The 25,763-nt window shown below is 37.4% G+C and overlaps 4 protein-coding genes across 14 annotated transcripts; 1 reads left to right on the top strand and 3 right to left on the bottom strand.

The window, feature by feature from the left end:
* The first annotated feature begins 7,537 nt into the window (after positions 1-7,537).
* LOC137728988 (glucan endo-1,3-beta-glucosidase 6-like) lies at positions 7,538-10,073 on the top strand. Its single transcript, XM_088677787.1, has 2 exons — positions 7,538-8,123; positions 8,719-10,073. Exons 1-2 carry the CDS (start codon positions 7,774-7,776, stop codon positions 9,851-9,853), a joined length of 1,485 nt encoding a protein of 494 aa, XP_088533913.1. The 5' UTR covers positions 7,538-7,773; the 3' UTR covers positions 9,854-10,073.
* Positions 10,017-11,353, bottom strand: LOC137728989 (uncharacterized protein At4g26485). Its single transcript, XM_068467806.2, has 3 exons — positions 11,013-11,353; positions 10,716-10,914; positions 10,017-10,576 (listed from the first exon to the last, which is right to left on the bottom strand). Exons 1-3 carry the CDS (start codon positions 11,239-11,241, stop codon positions 10,291-10,293), a joined length of 714 nt encoding a protein of 237 aa, XP_068323907.1. The 5' UTR covers positions 11,242-11,353; the 3' UTR covers positions 10,017-10,290.
* A 910-nt stretch (positions 11,354-12,263) lies between these two features.
* On the bottom strand, positions 12,264-15,767 carry LOC137728930 (DNA-directed RNA polymerases IV and V subunit 4). Of its 5 annotated transcripts, none has more exons than XM_088677790.1 (11): positions 15,583-15,767; positions 15,351-15,434; positions 15,198-15,257; positions 15,000-15,065; positions 14,800-14,886; positions 14,566-14,677; positions 14,373-14,450; positions 14,212-14,245; positions 14,054-14,122; positions 12,814-12,918; positions 12,264-12,462 (listed from the first exon to the last, which is right to left on the bottom strand). In XM_088677790.1, the coding sequence occupies exons 2-10, from the start codon at positions 15,424-15,426 to the stop codon at positions 12,844-12,846; spliced, it is 657 nt and encodes a 218-aa protein (XP_088533916.1). In that variant the 5' UTR covers positions 15,427-15,434; positions 15,583-15,767; the 3' UTR covers positions 12,264-12,462; positions 12,814-12,843. The 5 variants fall into 5 exon arrangements, with proteins under 5 accessions (XP_088533916.1, XP_068323841.1, XP_088533915.1 ...); XM_068467740.2 differs by lacking the exon at positions 12,264-12,462 and adding an exon at positions 12,467-12,723; XM_088677789.1 differs by lacking the exon at positions 12,264-12,462 and adding an exon at positions 12,467-12,723 and having other exon boundaries at positions 12,819-12,918.
* A 685-nt stretch (positions 15,768-16,452) lies between these two features.
* LOC137730004 (BTB/POZ domain-containing protein At5g47800) lies at positions 16,453-23,538 on the bottom strand. Of its 7 annotated transcripts, none has more exons than XM_088677784.1 (7): positions 23,057-23,538; positions 19,961-20,032; positions 19,276-19,409; positions 18,987-19,056; positions 18,224-18,622; positions 17,368-18,105; positions 16,453-17,243 (listed from the first exon to the last, which is right to left on the bottom strand). In XM_088677784.1, the coding sequence occupies exons 3-7, from the start codon at positions 19,332-19,334 to the stop codon at positions 16,644-16,646; spliced, it is 1,866 nt and encodes a 621-aa protein (XP_088533910.1). In that variant the 5' UTR covers positions 19,335-19,409; positions 19,961-20,032; positions 23,057-23,538; the 3' UTR covers positions 16,453-16,643. The 7 variants fall into 7 exon arrangements, with proteins under 7 accessions (XP_088533910.1, XP_088533908.1, XP_088533906.1 ...); XM_088677782.1 differs by having other exon boundaries at positions 18,224-18,628; positions 23,057-23,536; XM_088677780.1 differs by having other exon boundaries at positions 18,224-18,628; positions 19,276-19,422; positions 23,057-23,178.
* Positions 23,539-25,763: the final 2,225 nt, after the last annotated feature.

Here is a 25,763-nt window from a genome sequence, read left to right as displayed (position 1 = left end):
TTGCTTCAACGGTTGGGTTGCTGTTCACTCTCACTTTCTCTCGCTCTCTGATGTCAATATGTTATCAAATATTCTGACGGAAATTTATTAAGGGCAAAAGCAAGGCAAAACAAGAGGAAGAGGTGTGTTTCTGAGTGATTAGGATATATATACACATAAATAGCAGATATACCATGTTCTGTTAGAATTAAGATTACGACAGCGGAAGGAAATTAATTAAAAGACCTACATCAAAACAATCCCTTCATTGCCAAAACTCTTCTTTTTCGTATTTCTTTTTCGGTTACAATGCCAAACTCTTCCGCTAGTAAAGAGTTTCATTGTATTTTTCAAATAACGAATATCTTGTAACAAATTTTAACCCATCTTTTGAACTTTTTAACTGGATATGTAGCATGATTACAACAGAAAATGACAACCAATCGTAGACTAGGACTACTTGTAGAGGTCCTCAAGTCCCTTGAATCATATATTCATCAACATCGAAATTTGCTCCTTTTTTCTTGTGGTTTAGTACGTTCGAAATTCTAAACGGGTACATTGATTTCTTAGGTTGATTTTCTGTTTTTTTTTTTTTTTTTTTTTTTTTCATATCATAATATCATGTAAAATGTTATGTTTTCCAAATTTCAACAAAATTGAGATGTGACTCGACAAAATATTTGAAGTTGAAAAATTGAATTGTTATTGAGATGTGACTCGACAAGTAAGCCACTCGATATTGCTTATCTGGAGTCAAGTGAATTCATAGGGCCATTAGATCTTGGATATTGCTTAATATTCAAATGAAAAAGTTGAAAAATTAAATTGTTACTGAGCGTTACTAAGCCCATTTCATTATACTATTTTCTCACCCACATTACAATCTTCCCCATCATAAAAAGTTAAAATTTATATACTATTTCTTCACCTACTATTATTTTTAAAATACCCTCTTATAATTAAAATTATAAACTTGTCTCCTAGAAAAAAGAATATAAACAAATAAATAAATAAAACTAAAATTAAGGACATGATCTTGCTAAACGAACTTATAAGTGCAGATATAATCCTTAAGTAATTGCCGTAGTGCCACCCACCAATTTATATTTGTGTCCTTCAGCAATCTGATATTATGATTTGAGGAACTTGGATTTGCTTAGGAAAGATAATGGTACTAATTGGTTTTAATTGATTCGATGTATAGTTTTTTTATTCTTAGTTCAAAGGCTTATTATATTAGAATCTCAAATATTGTTGAATACACCCCACATACTTAATACATCTCACATTTACTTTTTCAATTAAAAATTATCTTTATACACCCCCACGTACTTTCCCTTAATACCCTCACACCCCGCACTCTCAACATACACCCCACACTTTTTTACCTACACTCCACTTCACCTTTTTTCTTTTTTTTACACAATGAAACCGGAATAAGAATGTGAGGTTGATAGAACGCATCCATGACTCATTGGATTGAAGAATTTCATTGTATGTACAAAACAACCAATCATATGTGCATCTGTGAGAGCTTTTGGTATCACAGCCAAAGAGGCGAGTAGCTTGACTTGGACGCTCCTCTCCTTCCCTTCCTATTTGGGTGTAATTTGAGTCGTCATAACGAGAATCCGCAAGTTCTAAGTCCCGTGAAAATCGTCATAACGAGGCAGATTTGTTGATTTCATACATAGATGAAGCTGTAGTGGTACGGTGAATGAAAATCAGGAGCCTATTGATCAATATCCCTAGGCTTTAAAGTTGTGATCAACGTGTTTGTAGTTTCATTGATTTATGTTTTGTACTACAATAGAGGATGAGATTGGTTTTGACAGTTGAAGAAAAATAATTGTAAGATATACATGTTAAAGTTGTGATTTGGGGTGTATTTAGATTTTTTATTTAACTTTATGAGGTTAAAATTGTCATTGCATATTAGATATATAAGTGATTTAATATTGAATTTTAATGTGAAGTGTATTCAACATTATGTGGGGAGTTAATAAAAAAAACCTAGTTCAAATCACAATTTCATTTTGGGAGGTAGGTTTTGTCTTCAGTTTTTCTGGGTACTGGGTAGTACAGAGAAGAAGAGTGGTGGTGGTGGTGGAGAGGCAACGTAGGAAGGGGGAGGGCGTGGTTGGGATGAAAAGCTTTCAGTTTTTTCTATTTTTTCAATTGGAGGATATTATTGAAATTTAAAGTACAAAAAATACCAATGGGTGAACTTAGAAATTTGGTGGTCACATCTAGAAAAGCTCAACAAAAACACTTTATTTATATATTGCTTTATGTCCTTCTATCTAATTTTACAATAGAGAAATATGACATTAAAATTTTGATTAAAAGGTGAGTAAGATAATAAGACATTAAAATGGACATCGCACTCTTGTTATTTTCCTACTCACTATTATTCCTAAAATAACCTCGAATATTATATTTCCCCACCCACTATTATTCCTAAAAATTAAAATGTTATTTCCACAATAATGAAGTCTCTTCTGACGATAATCTACCAACAAATAGATGACCCTCCAAATGTTATGTTGCTGTGTGATTCTGCATTCTAATAACTACCATAAATGTGATGACCCGTCCCTAATTTTCTATGTAATTTCTTCCTGACTATGTAAATTGTCTATTATGCCCTTGTAGGCAAGTGACGTCGACGTGTTTATATCGCTTTTATTTTATACCTTGCTATCGCTTTTAAATTGTACATGTTGTTGCGAGAGTACGAGAATTTTTATTAGTGTGAAAACACTATTTCGGATAGATTTTCGATTCTCTTTTCTGTACAAAATCTAAACCTTATCCTTGGTCTTCTTTAAAGCCAACCCGTGCACTCCCCATTATTTCACTCCCTCACCAATCAACTCCCTCAAATCTCTCACGAATCCCATCCATTCCCTCCTCACGACACTGTAACATCCCACATTGCCCAGGGGAATGGATCATGTGATCCTTATATGTATATTCCCATCCCTACCTAGCACGATGCCTTTTGGGAGTTCATTGGCTTCGGGTTCTGTAGGAACTCTGAAGTTAAGCGAGAAATGGACCAGAGCATTCCCAAGATGGGTGACCCACTGGGAAGTTGCTCGTGAGTTCCCAGAAACAAAACCGTGAATGCGTGGTCGGGGCCCAAAGCGGACAATATCGTGCTACGGTGGAGTCGAGCCCGGGATGTGGTGGGGGCTCAGGCCGGGATGTAACAATTTGGTATCAGAGCCTAACCCTAGCCGTGGTGTGTCAACGAGGACGTCGGGCCCTTAAGGGGGATGGATTGTAACATTCTACATCGTTCAGGGGAGTGGATCATGTGATCTTTATATGTATGTATATTCTCATCCCTATCTAGCACGAGGCCTTTTGGGAACTCACTGGCTTCGAGTTCCGTAGGAACTTCGAAGTTAAGCGAGAAAGGGGCCAAAGCATTCCCAGGATGGGTGACCCACTATGAAGTCGCTCGTGAGTTCCCAGAAACAAAACCAAAAGGGCGTGGTCAGGGCGCAAAGCAGACAATATCATGCTACGGTGGAGTTGAGTCTGGGATGTTGTCGGGGCCTGGGCCAGGATGTGACAGGCACCCAATCAGAAAAGCAAAAGAAAAAGCTCTCTTTCTCTCTCTTCCTTCTCTCTCCCCCTTCCGAAGCTCTCTTTCTCTGCAACTGCAATGAACGAGCACCAAAGCTTGTAGATTGAGCTTAAAAACCTCACCATTATGTTCATATCATCTTCATAAACTCAACCATACCAACCAACCTTAGTTTGACCAAGTTTTGGGCGTTGAACTCAGAAGGTCCAAACTTAGTGAGTTTGAGTTCATCAAATTTCAGGCCGAGTTAAGGAGTTTTGAAGCTCGAGGAAGCTTTCCCACAACTTCCCGAGACCTCTAGGACAATTTTGAAGAAGCTTTGACGTCGAAACAACCGAGTTTCGAGGAGTTCACTTTTGGTCGGAACTTTCGAGGTGATTTCCGACCACCTCCGTCCACTTTTTGAACTCCAAAAAGGTATAACGCGATTCTAGTCTTTATAAGTTTCAAATCCATATAAAGTAGGTCGAAAATGGTTGAGAAATGAAAAGGTTATGCAAGTTTGAAATTTTTCCAGAAACCGACAAGATTTGAGTTGCAAACGGCGACGCCGGCGACGGAGGACGACAGAGCTCGCCGAAGAAAACAAGGAACATTTCGTCAAAGTTGATGGAATATTCTAACGACGTCAGGTAACGCCGTTAATCTCTATTAAGGTTTTAACAGAATATTCCCAACGGAGTCAGTCACACTGACTGCACGTGCCTACGAGTGGGGTCACGTCTGGCCATGCCTTGGCTGGCGCATGAGGGTGCGTGCGAGGTCCAAAAATTTATCTGAAAAATTGTGTAGGTTCATGACGTCGAGTAGATCGATTTCATGTATTTAAACCCTAGGTTTAAGCAAACTATAAGGGTTTTATTTAAGTTTCTGTATATGTGCTTTAATTAATTCTATTATAGTTATTTCAAATATAAGGGAAACGTTTCCCGAAGATGTATGGGGCCATGCTAGACTCGGGGGCTATGACCCTGCGACGTACTTGTGAGTGGGCAGTTTATTTTGTACCTATACATATTTATAGTTTCCCTAAATGCGTAGTTACTTCACTTTTACGCTTATATTGCCAAGTATTCGTTATTGTGATATTAAATGTGATAAATGCTGCTATATGGTTAGGATATTACTGTCATGACATTCATACATATTTGTACATGCTCATATTGCTGCACCGGTGTTAGTACTCACCCCAGGGCCAAGACTAGTCATTCACGTGTATATTCACATCGCACCATTTGCTTACCTTGGATCCAAGTTAGGTGCCAGTCCTATTGGGCATATTGCACTAGGCAATCCAACTTGTATGTGACCGTGCTTTTGCACTAGCCTTGACGTGATTGTAGTATTAGAGCGTATTGATTACACCCAGTCATGTTCATATCAGAGATCATCTGTTCAAACTCGTGTGTCAGCTTATACATGATATAGGGGGTCCCCACAAATGTAACATATAACTTGTACTGCACATTGGTGGCGCATGCATTCAGCATTCCACGGAATCATGGCAGAGTATATACTGGATTTGTGTCTGGCCCCATCAACAGAAACTATGCTTACATTCAACTAGAAGTGGTTGCCAAGGCTAAAAATGAAGTTGACAAGAGAAACGGTCACAAACGGGCCTGGGTTAGGCTATCTCTAATGGAGATGGATATAGGGCCATATGTCAAGTTTTAGCCCAAAATGCCATAAAACTCAACTCTAATGAAAGGTTGGGCCAAAAACAATTAGGACCCACCAGGCCAAGGATAGCCAAAAGGCTATCGAGCTGGGCACATTGAGCCCTCCCAGCAGCCTGTTTAGGAGCCCCTAGCCAACAATTAGCTGACGCCAGCTGACATCAGTAACAACGGCTAGCTAACATCATCTAGCCGTTATAATTTTTTTCTTTTTTTAAGGACAAAATAAAAAAAATAAAAATTTTAATTTTTTTTCTTATAAATACCCAAGTCATTTCTACACCATTTCTCACATACTTTTCATCCTTTCATACTATCTTATATCACTCGAAAATCCTATCCGAAAAATTATTAAGATTACATAAAAATAAGAAATATAGAGAGTTGCTCATTTAGCGACACATGTCACTCGAAATCCTATCCGAAAAAATATTGAGATTACATAAAGATAAGAAATTCGCGGGCTTATTCATTGAGCGACAAGTGACACTCAAAATATGCCTTCATAACCCTATTTTAATATGGTAATAATTCAATTAACCAATAAGTTAAAGAACAAACTTAAAAATAATAAATTATTGAGGGGCTAAAACATAACCCTTTTCAGTGGGAGATGATATATAAATATAGTTTGGTATTGTTCATTTAAAAATAATTTTTTGCAGAGCTATAATTTTGGACGGGCTATGTTTAGCCATTTTGATTGGAAATGACCTTAAATGGTCACCAACTAGCCTGATTTTCATATATTGCAACAATGACTAAAATCAACCGTGCATGCTTGCACCATAAAACAAAAATCATACTTGTCTTCTTCCTCTGAGAAATTTTTCAGTGTGCTTAGAACAAGGAATGAACACGGGCTGATACACTATATGTAATCATATAAGTGGGAAATTTTTTTATTTTTCAAGTGTCTCTCTACATGTATAATGACCGTACTACCCTGTATTTCGTCCACATTAAAAAATCTCTCATCCAGATCGATCAGGTTTTGATAGTGATCTACAGTTTGATGTTTCCAACAGTAACTAATTAATTATTTATCTCTGCTGATACTGTTTTTTTATAGCTGTGTCGTTTTTATGATGGATCAGCTTTCCCTCAAGGGATTTTTGCTTGAAACTTTCATTAATTTGAGGTTGTTAATTTGATGTTCCGGCCGGGTTCTTCTCTTCTTCTTAAAAAAAATAAAAATAATAAAAAATAAAACTCTTAATATGTTTGAAGGAATGATATATATATATATATATATATATATATGATAATATTACTTCTCTCTCTTTAATATATAAAGAACAAACAAATCACCAATTGCTTTTGAGCCTTTCTCTATCAGTCAATCACCGTAACTGGTGGCCGGGGAATGAAATCTTAATTCTCGTTTAGCATTTGCAACTTTACGGGGCCTAATTTGTCTCCAGAACATATAAAGTAGCTCAAGAGATAAAAAGAGAGAAATATTCTAGACCGAAATAATTAACCTCCACTAGCTACCACCTTTAGAATCAGGATGGTAACTGAGACCCGTATTTTAAAATTTGTAATTCCATTTCCACTATCAATTTCGAGCTATGCAAGTATTTTTCTTTTATTTATGTTTTTGTTTTGCATAAAACTTTCTTAATAAATACATTAGGGACTCAAAATATGATAACACTGTGTCTAAAGATTTTATAACATTTTCTTTAGTAGTCATGAAAGATTTCTTGCGAAAACTCAAAGGTCACATTTTTTTTATTTTTTATTTTTTTTATAACAATAAAAAAATCGTAGTTTTTACACTACTAGGCTCGTTACTACACAAATGGTTAAATCCTCGCTACATCGTTTTCTTCACATGCCACATTAGGCATCTGCGTTAGGTGGTTGGTTTTACTTGTCATTTTGAATATTTTCATTTACAAATATGACACCACCGAAAGTTGAAATTTGTGGACACGGTGGCATCCAGAGAGCGTTTGCCACTTTGCAGCCGGCGGTGGCACACTGGCTGCCGACTAGTGGAGGAGGGTATCTAGGTAATTTCAAAAAGTGCAATGGTTGGTTTTACTTGTCATTTTGAATATTTTCATTTACAAATATGACACCACCGAAAGTTGAAATTTGTGGACACGGTGGCATCCAGAGAGCGTTTGCCACTTTGCAGCCGGCGGTGGCACACTGGCTGCCGACTAGTGGAGGAGGGTATCTAGGTAATTTCAAAAAGTGCAACATCAACATCAGCATTGCTATTTATATCTATCTAGTATCATGGCAGCTTCAACTTTACTCTCTTATCCGTGATCTGTTGCATTCTCCCACTCTCTCTCTTAATATATATCTAGAAGTACCAGCTAATAACGACGTCCAGCGAAAAATAAACTCACAACTACCTACAATACAACACACTCTCAGACTCTCAGTCTCTGCCTAGCAGATATTGAGTTAATGAACCCAGGTGGGGAATGAATGAATGAATAATCTGGTTCATAATTGTTGGGGTTTGATCAGATTGTTTATTAATCTGACAAAATGTTAGAAGCCAGGAGGAAATGGAGTTGGGCATTTGCAGCAGCTCTGCTTTCTCTAGTGGTGGTTTGGAGGGCGGACTCAGCCATAGGAGTGAACTGGGGCAGTGTGTCCTTCCACAAGCTCAAGCCTTCCGCGGTGGTGGATCTCATGAAAGACAACAAGATATCAAAGGTGAAGCTTTTCGATGCCGACCCAGATTCTCTTCGGGCTCTCATGGGCAGCGGCATCCAGGTCATGCTTGGCATCCCCAATGAGATGTTGGCCGCCTTGAGCTCTTCCACCGACTCCTCTGATTTGTGGGTTCGCCAGAATGTGTCCAGATATATGGTTAAAAATGGTGCCGATATCAGGTGAGGCCGAGGCCCCTCCTCCTCCTCTTCTTCTTCTTCTTCTTTTTCCGTATGCTTCTTTCATTGTGTGTTTATTGCAATTGTTACTGAGAAACGGTTGGAGAATAAAAGGAAACAACTTTTTACTTGTGTGGCTTTCACTGGTTAATAAAGGGCAGCTGGTATGTTTTTGCCACCCACCATCCCTTGATATTAATGGATATTCTTTTTCAGCATATTTTGTTAAGTTATAATCATGATCTTATATCATATTACATTCTCTTCTTCTTGTCAAGTGATGAGCTGAATCTGTGCTATGCTGCCTGTGAGATATGAGCCAAAAGAGAATGTATTTATTTATGTTTAATTTCCTACAAGATACTGGCCTGTTAGGGTTATTTATTTATTTATGTTTTTCAAAATTTTCAACAAGATATTATCTAAGATTAGAGAGAAACCAGTTCGATATAACAACCAGTTTGTTGCCAAAACTTTGCTTCTTTCACTTGATCACCATGCTAGTCCATGAATCAAATCCTTCTTCTGCGTCTGTTTATATGTTAAGTTGTTGCTTTTGCATCCACATCTAGACTTATTTCCTTATGACCAATGACAGGTATATTGCAGTAGGAAATGAGCCCTTCCTTGCAAGTTACTCAGGCCAGTTTCAGTCTTATGTCATGCCTACACTGCTCAATCTACAACAGTCCTTGGCTAAAGTGAATCTTGCAGGCTACGTCAAGTTAGTCGTCCCTTGCAATGCCGATGCTTATGAGTCCTCCCTTCCTTCTCAAGGGGCATTTCGACCTGAACTCACTCAAATTATGACTCAAGTTGTTTCCTTTCTCAATTCAAATGGTTCTCCTTTTGTAGTCAACATCTACCCATTTCTAAGTCTCTATGGAAGCTCAGATTTTCCTCAAGACTATGCATTCTTTGAGGGGACTAGCCATCCTGTTACAGATGGGTCCAATGTTTACTCCAATGCATTTGACGGAAACTTCGACACGCTAGTCGCCGCCCTCAGCAAGCTTGGATATGGTCAGATGCCCATAATCATTGGGGAGGTGGGTTGGCCCACAGACGGAGCCATCAATGCAAATCTCACTGCTGCCAGGGTATTCAACCAAGGTCTCATAAATCATGTGCTGAGTAACAGAGGAACCCCTCTAAGACCAGGAGCCCCTCCCGTGGATATATATATTTTCAGTCTGCTTGATGAAGGGGCAAAGAGCACACTTCCAGGAAACTTTGAAAGGCACTGGGGGATCTTTTCCTTTGATGGCCAGGCTAAATATCCGTTGAACCTCGGTTTGGGCAGCACAGGATTGAAAAATGCAAGGAATATTGAGTATCTCCCGTCTAGGTGGTGTGTGGCAAAGCCGTCTGGAGATTTGTCTGATGTGGCGAACCACATGAAACTCGCGTGTAGTGTTGCAGATTGCACCACACTCGCCTATGGGGGGTCATGCAACGGAATTGGAGCAAGGGGAAACATCTCATATGCGTTCAACAGTTACTATCAGCTGCAAATGCAGAATGAACGGAGCTGTGATTTTGACGGGCTTGGTATGGTCACTTTCCAAGACCCTTCGGTTGGTGAATGCAGGTTTCTTGTTGGCGTTACTGACACTACGTCCAGACCTAGATCTAAATATAGTACTAGTTCTAGTTCTTGTTATCAACTAAACCGGAGGTGGATCATTGTGTGGATGTTGATTTCATGGGGGGCTTGGGGTTTTGTAATGTGAAAAGAGGTTTCTCAAGTGGGTTTTTCAGGGTCCCCTCTTCTGAAGCAGCTTGTAATATTTAAGACTAAGCGTAGGTGATTAAATACTAGTGTAGTGTAGATTATTCCCTCATTTAGTGGGGGGGGGGGGGGGTGTAATTCAGGTATTATCATCATGTAAGACATTTGTATTGAGGTACCGTAACTTAACTTATATATAATTTAATTTATAGTAAAGAAAATAGAGTTGACTTGATACGGACATCAGAAAGAATGTCACTCTTTCCTTCGACATTACATGCATCCTGCTCAATCAGTCCTAGTGACAGACAGGGAGTAGACAGACAGACACGGGCACAGGCATCAGAAGCAATATTATGTTAACAGCGGGGCAGGGCAGCCAACACCATTGAAAATTTGAGACATTACAATGGAGATATGATGATGAAGGCTGATTAATCAAGGCAGCCTGATTTTGAACATGTAAGTAGTGCAATCGCCAAGGTGGAAGGGGGCGTCGGAATGGATGCCGTGGCCTCTCTTGTTGTGGTAGCCGGGATAGTCGTCCATGCAGAAGGGCACGGATCGATCGATTTGCAGGCCAATCTTGTGTGCCTTCCTGACCAAATCCCATTCGTTGTAAGGATGACCCTCTTTGTGGGTTATGTGAATCTCTCCTCCACCCTCTTTTCTCAGGAGTAATTTGGCATTTTTGAAGAAACCCTTCACCAATCTCTTGTTCAACCTCATAATCATAATCATAATCACAATCACAATCAAAATCAAAGATCAAATCAAACACGATCATCATCAAATCAAATCAAATCAAATAATGATGAGATGATAATAAAAAAAAACAAGACAATAAGTAAAGAGATACATACTGGATCTGACAGAAGCTATCCTCGCGGAAGAGAAAGCCAACATGAGGGAAGTTGTAGACGATGCGGTCAAACCTCTGAGTGGCGAGGAAGAAGTGTTGGCTCATAAGCTGGGCGTCCACTCCGTAAATCACGATGCATCCCCTTTCTTCAAGCTTCCTTACATTCTCTATGGCGTTACTGTACTTGCCAGCGATCTTCTCTGCAAAAACAAGTAGTCAACAAAAATGGTAAACACTTGAATTGAATTGAATGGTGGTAAAAGTAAAACAAGAGTAGGAAGAGGACGGAGGTAGTAACCCTGGGAATCGAGAGAAGTGGCAACCATGTTGCGGGCAGATCCAAAGCGAGTGGCCAAAGAAAGAGAGAAGGAGAAGTCTCCTTCGCCCACCAGCAATATCCTCTGCCCAGACGAATAGTGCTTTCTCCATTTCTCTTCTGAATCCGATTCTTCTTCGTCTTCTTCTTCTTCTTCTGTTTCTACGTCTGCTTCCCTCTGTTCCTTGTAATCTTCTTCCTTTTTTCCCATTCTCTCTGAGGAATCAATTACCACACAGATGCTGTTCGTTTATTTGCCCAGAAAAAAGAAGATAGAGAATATGGACTTTCTCACTACCCAACTCCACTGCACTTTCGGTCTTTCTCGTTCTTTTTGGTTGGAAAATGTTATTAGCATACCAAAAATCTTATCCCATATTTCTGTATTTTTCTTTCTAAATATAAAACGTTTGGAATGTAAAATGAAAATTTTTAAGTGCTAATAACAATTCCTTTTTTTTCCCTTTGTTTCTTTTTCTTTGGCATATTGTTCACTTTCTTCCATCTCGTCAAAAGTTCAAATACCCACCCCAAATCCTAGCAAAAGAGAAAGTCTACAGCCGCGAATTATCTCTTAGTGTTGATTTTTTTTTTTTTTCAAAATTAAAAGGGGAACAAATGATGACAAACCACAAAGCCTTGCAATCTGCCATTTACAACTACACTACTAACTCATGGTTATCACTAAGTGTTGATTAATATTCTTATTTTATATTAGTAACACATCACATCATCTACAAATTTGATTTAAAAAGTTGATCTACATAATAAAAAGTGATTGGGCCTAATTAAGAAAAACAACTTACATAAAATGTATTCACCGTTATTGTAACATTAAACCAAGATGCCAAACGGCGATAAAATCCTTTTAAACAAGTTCACTTGATCAAGAAATTAAGTTGGGCATCGCATTTAACCAAACAACAAAATTGGGTCAAGGAATTGACCATATGGTATTTCCGTACGACCAAGTTTGTTTTGAGTTTGATGCTATGATACAACACAAGGAGAAAAAGGTGTAAAAATCACTGTTCAACCAAGTCTAGTAATAGTAGACCCTTGTTTAGTTTGACCGTTGATTCTATTTGATTTATTAAACCCAATGATTGAAAATAAAAACAAATGTTTGCGAAGCTAGAGAAAATGTAAGAAACACTTCCATGTATTATAAAGCCTCAAGGCAACAAAATCCAAGCTGTTTGAGTGACTTTCATCATACTTTCCATTGGGAGATGCACCAAAGGAAGCCTCTTTTATTCATAAAAATTCATTATTTTCTTCAAAACTAAGTCACAAACACCATCCCCCTTGCGCAAATTGAGTAAATTTAAGTACGATGCATCGATTGCTTCTTTCTTCTTTTTTTTTTTTTGTGTGTTTCCAAATCCTTTTTTTCCTTCATTCCGTCAAGAAATCAGCCAACGATCTCTCTCTACTTGTATTAATGTCAAACTCATTTAATCATCCAGTAAACTTCATATTCATCAAAGCACAAAATAGAAGAAAACTACTGCTGATAACCAAGCCTAAGGAGAGGCTATGGAAAGGATTTCCGCAGCATCTCAAATTCCATAAAGGTCATATACAAAACCCAACGACCATTAACAAATACATTAACAAGGATGATTGTTAGTGCCGTGAAAAGTCCGTAACGCAAAATCCCTCCATTATAGTGTCATTTGCACCTAGCAGCCTGTACCAGTTTACATAATACCCAACTAATCATTCCGCATACAAGACAGGAAGACAAGGCCATTTAAGGTTGAGATGAAAATTAATATACCTTACCAAGGATTCTCATGAAGCGAGGTTCTTATGTTGCCTTTTTAAACCTCGTCAGCTCACTTAAAACATCTTTGAGTGGTTGGCTGAGCGTGCTTCTTTTAGCCTGGAGGTAAAACATATATGTTGAAGTGATTGGAAAAGCAAAGATAGTATAAGACATAGGTCAAGGGAAAATTGGCAACCCCAAATAGCTTCGGGCAAGGATGCTTGAAACACAAATGCAGATAAAAAGTCAGGTAGGCAGAAAACTAAGAAGTCAATTCAGTAGCTTAACAGTTCCATTGGCAACCTAATAGTTCCGCACTATAATAGGCAGCCAGAAAGAAGGGGAAATTAAAATATCAAAGAGATCAACAAAAGGGGAGTTACAAGTCCTAGCCCTCAAGGATCAAGAAATAATATCCATTCCCATAAGAGAAATTGGAGCATTGGTCCCCAAATTTTAGACAAATGGCAGCTTTGGTTCGTGAATTAAAAATTCAAGAGTGTTGGTCCCTAAACTTGTCACAATGTGGAGCAACGGTCCTTTTGAGTAATCCCGTTAGACCTTCCATCCCTTATTTTCCCCTTTAAACCTTTTATGTTGGATGAAAGTTCTAACTGAGTTCCCCAAAAGGACTATTGCTCCACACAGTGACAAGTTCAAGGACCAATACTCACAGATTTTTAGTTTAGGGACCAAAACTCCAGTTGGGCAAACGTCCAAGGATAAATGCTCCAATTTTCTCTGCCTACAATGGCATGTTTACTACCCCCTAAAACATGGGTTTTGGAATTATTCCAATTCTGGAATCCCCATGTGTTAGTAACATACATGGAATAGAAAATAGTATGGGTTCCACACTAAAATCTATAACCCAATGCCTGAAAAATCAGAATCAGATTGACTCAGAGGAAAGGGAGGGGGTGCAGTTGATCCCACACCATCCCTTCTTTCCCTTCCCCAATTCATGACTTTCCCCATTCGAAGTGAGTAACACAGCAACAGATTGGAAGATATCAATTTTGGAATAGAAATTAATCCAAGGAGTGAATACCATATATATCTTTTTCAGCTTTTACATCAAACACAAGCAAACCTCTGACAAAATTAGAAACAGAATTGAGTTATTCCTTACTAGAACTAAAATTGAAATAGAAAAGAACATCAGGATGCTTAAATTACAATTTCTATCTAGATTATTCAATTTGGCCCAAAACAGAAAAATGCATACATTTTATTAGGAACAATATCATACCTTCAAGGATGGTACTAAAGCAAAAACTTCATCTGTGGTTTCTGGACAAACATTGGCAATCACACATATCTGTGGCAAAAATAAAAAATAAAAAATAAAAAAAATCAGGGACCAGTCCTTAAATTTTAAGAACTAATACAGAAGTTTGAGATTATAACCTCGCCATCTTTGACACCATATTTTTTTAGTGTCCTGATATTCAAGTTAAGGGTTCAAAGCAGAGAAAATACTTGTATACACACACGTATAAACATCAAGAAACAAATCAAGCATACTAAAACATGTGCACGCACACACGCGCTGAGCAAATCAAGGATACTCAAGAATGTGTCTCGCAGACTGGGGATGAATATAACGGCTGGAGCTGTTTGCGTACTGCAGTCCCTTGTCGAATGATCTGAAAACAAAACCATTTAGGACACTTCATATACAGAAAACTAACATCAACTGTTATAATAAACTATTTTCTCAATCACCATTCTTTCATTGAGATGATAAAACTTGATTCTTACACAGGGATTTTAATAGTAGGATCTTTTGACAACATGACCATCTGCTCCTGGATGCCTTGTAATATATCGGCAGCCTCACAATCCATCATACATTTGGCACTCTTTGGAAGTTCTGCATGTATCAACAAAACTGACAACATTATAGTGCTTAACAACAAAGATTATTTTCAATGTCTGAGACCGAGCTGTACTCTTATCTTAAGTATTTGATATACAAAATATCAAAGTGCTCACCCTGCTCAATTTTGAGCTCCAGTGGCTGTGGTTCTTTCTTTCTACCATTTCCGATGGTGTCTCCTTTCCCCCCTTTGCCCCAATCAGCTTAAAAATCACAGTTTGCAAAAGAAAGAGAGAAATATAATAAAATCGAGATCTTTGACTTCAAATATGCAAGTGATGAAAATGGAAATTCAGAATTTCAAATAATATTAAACCTTTCCCTGAAGCAGCAGATCGGCTATCAAATTTTGACGAAAAGTGTGATTTGGGTTCCCGGGAACCTATAAATACAAGAACAAACATTTCAGATGTTGAAAATCGAAGACGATAAGCACATGCATGACACACAAGATCCGCTGACTAAAATGTGAGACTAATTTAATAGGAACAGATAGAGTTTAGAGAAACCGTACCTTCAGAATCGAACTGAACTCGTCTTCCCTTCTTGGACTTTGTTGAGCTATCATCCTTACCTACACAAACCGATGGAATGCGATTACCTCATTTCTTTTACAAACAAAAAACACCCGATAAAAAATGTCCAAGAAAGTTATGAAAGAGCAGACCATCCTTTGTGGTAGGAGGGGTAGATTTCAGCGAAGATTTAGGCAAAGAAAACCCCTTTCCTCCTTTCTCCGACATCACCACCACTGAATGTAGCAAATTAACACCCTTTACAAACTATTATATTCACAGTGTAAAATTAAAACCTCACAAGGTTAAAAATTAAAAATTAAATGAAGAGCGAGAGAGAGAAAAAAGAACCCTAATCCAATCCCACGAAAAAGGAAAACCCACATTTTAAACAGAATCCGTGGAAGTGTACCACCGGGGAGGGAGGGAGGGACGGAGCGAGCAAAGGAAGTCAGCGGCGGAAAGGGGAGGACCGCAAGTGGCTTCAGAAGTGCTAAAACTCTTAATTCGGGGTTTTGATTTGTTGATCTTCTTCGCTGGCTTTATGTGGAATACTTGGTTTTCACCCTGCCTGTCCTGCACTGAATGTCCTCTTCAAAAGCCAGACGTCGTCTTTAAATGAGGACAACTCTGTCATTTCACTCCTATTTATTTTATTTTAAGCCCCTCTTGTAATTCATATGGCGCTGATGCTCTCTGTAAATTTTTTTCAAGAAAAAGTTAACGAAAAATCAAATTTTTACATTAAATGGTCAATTCTGGTACTATTTATTTTATCTTTTATTTTGTCCTTATCGTTAAAACTTAAAGTTTTTAAACTATTTTTATTAAAAAAAAAAATTTTTTCAATTGAGTTAAAGACACGTTTACTTACAAGTACACTGAGAGCACTTTTCCGGCTGACAAAGACTTTCACTTGTTGAGCATAAATCAAAGAAATCAAAATGCCTCAATAAAATTAACAAGTTTTTGACTCCCAAATTCAAACGATTAATTAATTTTTTGTAACATATTCTATAGAATGAGAATTTGAATCATTCAATATTATCTATATTAAGGGGCGAGGGAAGTGGACTAAATTTTGCAATAGACTAACCTAAATTTAGTTCAAATTCACCGTTCACGAGAATCAAACAAAATTTCTCACTTACAAATGAAAATAAATATCACCAAGCGGTAATACTAAATAGCATCTTTGCATGGTTTTAGAGTCTTCTTCTTATGGTTGGTAAAACCATACTGACATTGGCGCCATGGCAAGAAGCTCCCACCCTTTATGTTTAGAGTATGGCACAAACGGTGGAGAGGACTCATCATAAGATAACATAGTTCAGAACTCAAACATTTTCTCCAATTCCAGAGGAATAAGGAACAAACAAAAAGAAAAACTTAATTACATGAAGTGCAAAGGAAACGAGGATGATTGATGTTCATGTACGTTTTTGCTATCTATCTTTGCCTTTGTCGTGGCCATGGTCCGGCCTACTTCCCCTTTGGATCATCTTCTTAGCGTCCAACTTGCTCCCTGCACCTGTAGATCCAGATGCTCCTCCTCTTACGATTTCCCTTCCCATATTATGTCCTTGATGATCTACTTGTTGCGTTTCTAATCTGACACCCTTTCTTTCGTTTTTCAATGCCAACTTTCCGCCTGATCTTTTGTTTTGCATTTGCAGCAGTGGATTATCTTTCTTTCCAGTGGTACTACTACTGAATTTATCATGAACATTTGCTGCTCCCAATTTTAGCTTATGACTATGACTATCCGATTCTCTGCTACTTGGCGTTGTTTGTTTTCCTGGCTCATGGGACTGGGAGGGCGTTATTGGCAGTGGCTTATGTTTATGACGATCATGAGTTGCTGCTGCTGACTTGGAGTTGGAACCTCTGTCTCTCTCTTGTTCAAAGAAGAGGACTTGCACAACAGTCCTCAGTGGTAGCCGCTCATTTTTCACAGCATGAGTGCGTACCTCAGGCGACAACTTCTGGCAGTCTAAAATGCGGCACAAGCGTTTCTTGTCTGCCTTGCTTAGATCACCATGCTCCTACTTATTAATACATATGTTTCATCAAATGGATTAGTCAACCAGCATTTAGTAATTAATTATACTCATGAATTCTAAATGGCAATGGCATTCACTTCGATTAATATACTACATACTTACATACCTTTAGATAAATGTTAATAGCCTTGTAGATGCCGTCATGGTCTTCCCTTGCAATATCTGGCAAAGCTTCAGCCAGAGATACCACTTTTGAAACTGGCATGTTGACATCCCTGGCAACAACTTGAAGGTACGAATCAATGAGTTTCCCAACCTTTCTCATTGTTCCTAAAACCTGAGCACTTCTGTCCAATTCAGAAGCAGCTGCAGGGGATTGTCTTCTCCATAGCACCAAGAAACTTTCTAACACTTCCAAAACCAAGTCAATATCGTAAAATTCCGGGTCAGCAGGCGAGTTTGAAGGAAAAATCAGGTCATCCACCGTTGCCTCTTCGAGTTGTAGACCAGACCTCCTTAACAGGTCAGTCTTTGTCACTGGGGACACTCTCAAGTAATTGGCAATTACAGTAAGCCTTAGCAAGAAACCAACAGAAACTGCTCCCTTATCTCCGGGAATCATACTCACAATGCTATCAACAATTCTTCGATTGTTTTCCATGAGTTCCTCATCTATTTGTGGAGGTGTTCTTGTGGTATCTGGCAGCCAACGACAAGCATAGACGTGCAAAGCTTCCCCAATGAGCTGTGGTGGCAGCACATGCGTGGCTCTAACAGCAGTAATTATACATCGAAACAGGTCTACATCAAGATCTGATATATCCTCAGTCCACCAATCCTTTGGGACAGAATGATGTTGCTTTTTGGTGTAGCCAGGTCTGGTATAAGTGTAGGACCACACAACCTGAAAATTAAAATTGACTAACATTACTTAGTTTGAGCAAATCAGTAAGGAAGAATAAAATAAACCGATTGCTGACAGAAGAAGCATAATAATAAAATATTCATGAGCATTATATGACCTTTGCTGGAGGAGTAAGGATTTTCTCTACAATTGAATCAATGCACTTTCTGATGATCCCAAGATTCTCAGACCACTCAGGCAACTTCACTGTAGTTTGTAATGCAGTAATGGAGTCTTTCCAACCTTCAAGAACGCATGAATTGAAGAAAGCCTCGAGTTTTGGAACAAAATTTCCCTTCTCTACTGACTCGGTCATTCGGAGGAACTTAGCAGCACAAAATGCAGGTACCAAATTATAGGCGCTGAGATTAATCGTAATTCCGTAACAGAACTTAGCACACATTTCAAACGCATCTTCACCTCCTGGAATATCGTGAAGCTTTATGCTGACCTTTTCCAAATCACCAGAGTCAGAGCAAAGCCGTTGTAAGAGGCCACATTTTGGAAGAAGTGGAAACTGCAGCTAACAAAAGCACAATTATCCCTTAACCAAGAGCAAGCACTTGTGTATGTATAGTTGTATACATGCAGAAGAAGTGCTAGCTGTTTTAGTTTGCTGTATGATTTTATAAAATTCGGAAAAATAGTGAAATGTTCATTCTTATTGAATGTTTTTCCATTCCTTCCTTTCTCCAGTACTACAATCATGCACTGAAGATTTTTTATTTTTTTTTTTAGCTTCAAAAACACTGAAGAATTCTAAACAGGAATGCACAGGAAGTACTGATCAGCAGAAAAATTGCACATCCGTGACTACATGAGAAAATGAAATTGGTGGATTTCGACAAAACATTATTCCTTGTAAATGATGTGGTCATTACCTTATGGAGAAGATAATGGATGTTGTTAATTTGTATGACAAAGTCGCTGGGTACATCCGAAATCACGGTCCTGCACACATAGTGAATGCAAAATCAGCTGAAATAATACTGTTGCGAGGACAGTACATAAATCAAGAAATTCAATATATAAAACCAAAGCACAAAGTAGCAATTTCATTATGAACGTGAGCTGTGAGGACGTACGTGTGAGGAAATTGATTCTATGCATACCCATTCAATGTCATCTATGGAACACCGGTGGGAAAACAAGTCATAGCTAAGCTAGTACCTGGTAGCTTCTTCGGTGTAGAAGGTGTCCGGCTTGGTTCCAATTTTCATAAACTTCATTGTCAGATTGGTACTTTCTTTTAACAAGAGATGATAACAGGTTCTCCCTTCAAAATACTTGTGCAGCAATATACCCTTTTCATGATTTCTGAAAGAGATCAGCTAAAATCCCAAGGGTACGCTGTCTATGTTTGAAAATAAGAAATATATATGGACAGTGCATTTTGGGAAAAGTATCTATTCATGCGTGATATAATTGAATCATAAACATTTCAGTAAATGATTTATAGATATTTTTCCAAATTCAGGGAACCAAAACAGTAAATTGCAAGGATATATGAAAGGGAGATTTTAATTAACTAGCCAGCTAATTCACCAGACAGACCAAAGCAATTTATGTGGTCAAATCCAAATATACACATATTTTTTACCAAAAAATAACATAAATATCTAGTTAATGAAGCTGAAATATCAACTAATTAGTAATAATTAGCAGTTAAATGGTTGCAAATTATGAACAGGTAGGACGCTGATTTTGATTGTTTCAGAAGCCGAACCAACATACAAGTTTGAATCCTCAAAATCCACAAATTAAGATAAAAATCATGGAAATTCCATCTATCTATATAAGAAATTTAAGAATATGATTAAGTTGGGAATTAGTAGGGTTTATGGCCCTTAGTTACCTGATGATCATCTTTCGTCCGGCCAACAAGGTGTCAAGGATCCACCAACATCAGCATACATTGTTAATCCACCTGCAACTCCTCCAATTTATACATACATAAGATATAAATATACACACACGGGGCAAATAACTAGTACAGAGAGTTTTCCTAAATTGCACTAATAATAATATAAAAACAAGAAATTAAAACCAAGAGGAGTTAATTTTGCTCTGAGAGTAGTCAGACTCGATCAGCAGTGCATCTGTGAACTCTCAAACTACACTCATTCAACTCTTTTGTGTTGATGTTGAAATTTGACACAAGGAAGTAAGGATGCCATGCAAATCATTTTTAATATTTTATATGTATATATTTGTTTAATTTGGAACTTACACCGTTTGTGGATGTATTTGTATTAGTGGACGAATTGGAGTAATGAGTGGCTGAAACTCATTTAATTATAAGGAGGTGAAACGCGGCCACTTGGACTATACACTGGTGACTAACGACTGCTAGGAATCAGTTGCATGCAGTGCAGTGAGCGAGCGAGCATTATATATATAGGATATCCAGATCCTCTCCTGAGCTTCTCTATGCGGATCTAGCGGACCACATAATTGTGACCGTTGATCCAAATCGTGCGGTCATGAATCCAAGTTTTTTCCCCAAATCAAGTTTTTTTTTTTTTTTAGCTTCTTTCTTCGGTATTTCATTCTCTCTCTGTCATGTTCTGCTTCTCTCCCCCAGATGGAATGCTCCTCCGCCTCCAACTTCAGCACCATGTTCCAGCCGCCCAATTGGTCCATAAGCCCCAAAACCCCCTCAAATTCCTGTTGAACGCGACTGCCGCATCGGCTCCGACGACTAGCGGCGCCAAGTCACTGACCCATGCTTTCTAATTCGCCATCTAGCTCGACCGGGGTTTTTTTTACCAGAAAAGATGAATAATTGGGTTGTTGAATTTGGATCAAATTTCAAATTGGGTCATCAATTATTTGTCTTAATTTTGTTTGGAATTGAAATCTTCTGTCAAGAGCAATTCGACGCCTCCATGTTAGGAGCATTCTGATACGTAGGAAATGTTGTTGTTGAATGCGGACAGCCACATGAGAATTGAAATCTTCTGTTCGGCACTTCCCAGGGAAAGAGGAAGAAAAAAGGCCATTTTGCATAGACAAGCTTTGGATTCATGACCGCACGATTTGGATCAACGGCCACGATTATGTTGTCCGCTGGATTCGCATAGAGAAGCTCAGGAGAGGATCTATATTCATATATATATATATATAATGAATTGTTATTACCATTCAAAAAATCACATTCTACACTCATCGTAAGTGTATTTTTCTTTCTAATTATAAAAAGTTTAGAATGTCAAATGAGATTTTTAAAATACAAATAACAATTCCCTATATATATATATAGGGTTGTTTCTCTTGTATATATAATTATACAGGCTCTTTATGCAAAGGAATTCTCATTTTTTTTAAAAATAGAAATCTGGTGTAGGACTTATTTCACATCGAACTTTAACAATACAAACTGTTTGAATAAGACTAGTTTGGATCATTAAAGTTCGGTAAAGTATAAATCCCACAACTAATGCTTATTTTTATAAAAAAAAATGGAACCCCTTCTCTTACAAGCTTCCTATTTGTGTATATATAAAATATTATATACCGAGTGTGTTCCAATTCCTAGTCCAACCCAACTCAACCTCTAGACTCATGACTCGCATCGCATGACCTAGTTTATACTGTTAAACCACTTTTGGCCTGGATATATAGGTATCCTTGAAAGAGGAACCATATATTTAGTGCTAATGTGGCACTACAAGCAGTACTACTACATTTTTCTTATTCAGATAGGAAAAAACCCTACATTTTTTTTTTCCAATTAGCAAGTCAGAAAGAATAATACAAACATTTTTGTATAAAAAATAGAATATTAATTAGTTCATATGTATATATAGTCTATCTATCTATCAGAAAAGAGAAGCATCGGTCGCAAGAAACGTTAGCTGATTAAAGGTAGCATGGCTAGAACACCATAAACAATCTACTCTCTACTCATATGACTTATGACGCCAACTTTGTTGAATACATATAAAATTATAATATATGAGTGAGCATGGCCTCTCAAGTTGTATGTGTATATATGTACAGACAAATATATATATATATATATATATATGAGAGTTTTAACGAAAAGTCTACGGTATTGTGCATTTTAACAAAAATCACATTTTTACACTAAAAAGTTAATCATGGTACTATTCATTTTACCCTTTATTTTGTCCTTATCGTTAAAACTTAAAGTTTTCAAACATTTTTCATTAGTTTTCCTTAGATTATAAATAAATACTGGAGGGCGGAGACCATTTAGCTATTTAGGGACGGACTCACTTTTGACATTGATAAAGAGCCCCTCCACAAGCTCCATATATAAGATGGTTTTGTTCATTTCTTTTGTCCATATATTCAATTGGAATTTCAATTTTTTTCCCCATCTTTTTAGCTGACTTGTAAATAATTGTTAAAGCTCGATCTCCTGCCTTACAGTATCCTTTGGACATTATGTATTTATCCTTTAGCAAAGTAAGGCATAATCTTTCTTTCATCTCTGAATAACAGAATGAAAAGGCACTTGAGTTATACATAAAAGGTGACCCCAAGGCAACAAGGTTATCCGTTTTTATGAGGGGTGGAGGGAATGTTTATAGTATGCAGCTTTATCTTTATTTTGCAAAAAAAAATATTTCCACGACTCGAATCTATGACATTCCAGTCGTAAAAGAGCAACTTTTTCGTTGCACCAAGAATTGCCCTAACTCAAGTTATTTACCTTAATACACACACACACACACACATAAGAACTTTTCAAGTTAATTATATCAGGATAGGGTTAACTTGCAAGCTAGTTTGATGACTAAATTCTATGTATATATGTCAAATAATCACACTCCAGTTTCCCTATGTTTATACTAAATAGCATATATCATTAACAATATCGAGTATGGGATTGGGACGACTCAGCTACTCTATACATACACGGCCAAAACTATTCCAATGAATGGTAACTAAGAATTATAATGATCAAAAGGAAGGTACGTACCGCAAGTAAACAATTGAGCTGAAGGAACATTGTTGACTTCCAAGGCAGCAACAGCAGCTAGCACTAATATATACAATCGATCGGAAAAGCAAATTAATTTAACTACCTTCAAATGATTCCAAGCGATCGAGTGGACTGATCGATGGATTGGAGAGAGCAACTGTATAGCTGCGCAACCAAAATAGCAAATCCGATGTTTAATAATTTCTGATGAGAAGCCATTCAAGTGCGTACTAGCCAACAACAAAGAGCGAGCGGCCGGGGCTTTAACGTGATGAGATGCAGCAACGTGAAAATATATAGAATAGGGTATACATCTCATGCATATAATCCCCAGAGACAGAGAGAGGGAGAGAGTATGAGAGACGACTAATAACTTTCTATTAGCTAGCTAAGCTTGGTAGCTAGAATAAAGTACTACTGTGACTGCTGTGAGTGTGAGACGGACACCAACGAGAGACAGAGAGAGAGAGTCTGTCTGCAGTGTGTGTGGAATTGGTTGGGATTAATCAACATGGTAATGTATGACAAGAGCATTATTCATAACATGCATAATTTAGGATTTGATAATGCTATGGAGATTAAATTTGTAGACAAAATTTACAAATTAAATGATGTGTCACTAATAGGATTGAGCACATTTATCAACGTTTAAGTAATAATTCAATTATCAACTTTCATATCATTTAGTTTATAAATTTTTTTATACAATTTTAGTTTCCTTAGTATTACTCTTTATGAAATATGATAAACCGCTTGAATTAATAAATAATGATAGAAAAGGGGGGATCGACAGGTCTCTCCTGGCGATGGGGACCTAGTGCTCTATCTCTGGTTGAATTATTAAAACTAGATTAGAATTGAACTAATTAATTACGAAAAAGCAAAGCAATATAATATATGTGTAAGAAGATTGAAAGTGGGAAGTGAGAATGCCTTAAAGAAACAAGGAAAGTAAAGAAAAGCTCAAAAGAGTGCTCCTACGAGTAGTCCATTACTGAAACATCGTGCTCATCGCGTGGGACCAGATCATCACATCTTGCTGATTACTCTAACTGATTAAGCCTCCTCTGCCTAGCTTAGATACTAACATTATATTCATCTCTCCGTTGAAATTGAAATGAAAGGAAATAATGGAAGATCCCATTAATTAATTGATTCCCAGTTCCCATGTCCTCATCGATCATGATGATTTCCTCCACTTTCTAAGGTGAAGGTACATTCTCCTCCTCCTTCTTCTAGTCTAGGCTAGGCTAGCAATTGCAAAGCTACTTGATTATCTGCATGTCATCCACGTGTCTCATCCTTTACCGTTTGTTACATCTCTCGCACTAGCAGTTATGAAAATTTTCAGTGTTTCGAAACACAAGATGATACATGTATTATTATATAAGTAAAAGAAAATTTTATTTTTTAAATATCTTTGTATGTATATGATAACATGTAATGCACTAACTGAATTTCAAACACACTGAATAATTCTCTGTAGTCGCGCTGATCGGATTGTCATGCCTTCCCATTGTCGGTTGCTTTCAGGGCCAGACAACAAGTATTCTCTTCTCCCCCACTTTCTAGTCCCGAGTCTCAACCAACCATGCATCCTCCTCTTAAAAGGGAGGAGCGCGAAAAATATAAAACTTGTTTATTTACCAAAGTATTTTATCGAACGTTTAGTAGATTTGTTGTCGCTAATCAAATTATGTGCCTACATGTTAACAGATATCAACATATATCGAAAGAATATGTCGAGTGTTGTCGATCCAACTTGTCGAGATATGTCTGGCAAACATTACATTAAACACTTAGTACACACAAAAATGACTCGTACCAAACATTTAGAGAGTTCTAAGAAGATTTTCATATGTATATTTTTCAAACTCCGTCCCTCTCTATATTGTACCAGTACGAGAAATTTTTTCAAGTGTCAAGTATTCAAACAGTATTTCATGTTATAATAATATATTCTTTTATGTCCCTCCACTTGTATTTGAATTCTGAATACGTGACAAATTTCTCCACCAACGCAATTGGGATATTCTCCATATATATTACTTTGATTGGTGCTATCCACACACATTTTTACCTCTTACGCACTCTTCACTCACTTTTTGACCGTTAGATCAAATGAATTGAAAAAAAAAATCAAAAAACAAAAGTTAATAAAAGACGTGTAGGAAGTAAAAAAAAGAGTGTAAATAGCACCATCCATTATTTTATACTCACTAGTACGTGTGCAATGTAATCGCTCTTTGGCTAACTTTTACTCCATAGCAAATAAATTGCATGAGATACATAATGAAGGTCTAGACATAGCCCTTGACTGTGTTTTAGTCCTCCAAAGATTAATATTTTAAAGACTATTTAGGGTTAAAATTTTCATCTCCAATTTTGTTGGGCTATATTTTACTACTCTTTATATTTTATTACTTTTGCCTTGGGTCCAAACTTTGGCCTGATTGTTTTAGCCGAATCCCCTTTAACCAAAGAATTGAAGAACGGTTTTGTCAATTTTAAATCTAAATATAACCTATAACATTTGGCTGGAGATAATCTTATATACAATAATTCTAAAGGCTCCAGGGCCGGCCCCGCATGATGATACATATAATATCATGTAAATTGTAATCAGATTAGAGAGCGCAGGGCCCCATCCATATGTCCCTTCAATCTCTTTATTTGAAATTAAGATGGATGAGCCAACTGCTAA

This window comes from Pyrus communis, chromosome 10, assembly GCF_041283825.1.
Source record: "Pyrus communis isolate YQ-2024b chromosome 10, ASM4128382v1, whole genome shotgun sequence".
NCBI classification, from domain to species: Eukaryota; Viridiplantae; Streptophyta; class Magnoliopsida; order Rosales; family Rosaceae; genus Pyrus; species Pyrus communis.
This window is presented reverse-complemented; position numbering and strand designations above follow the sequence as displayed.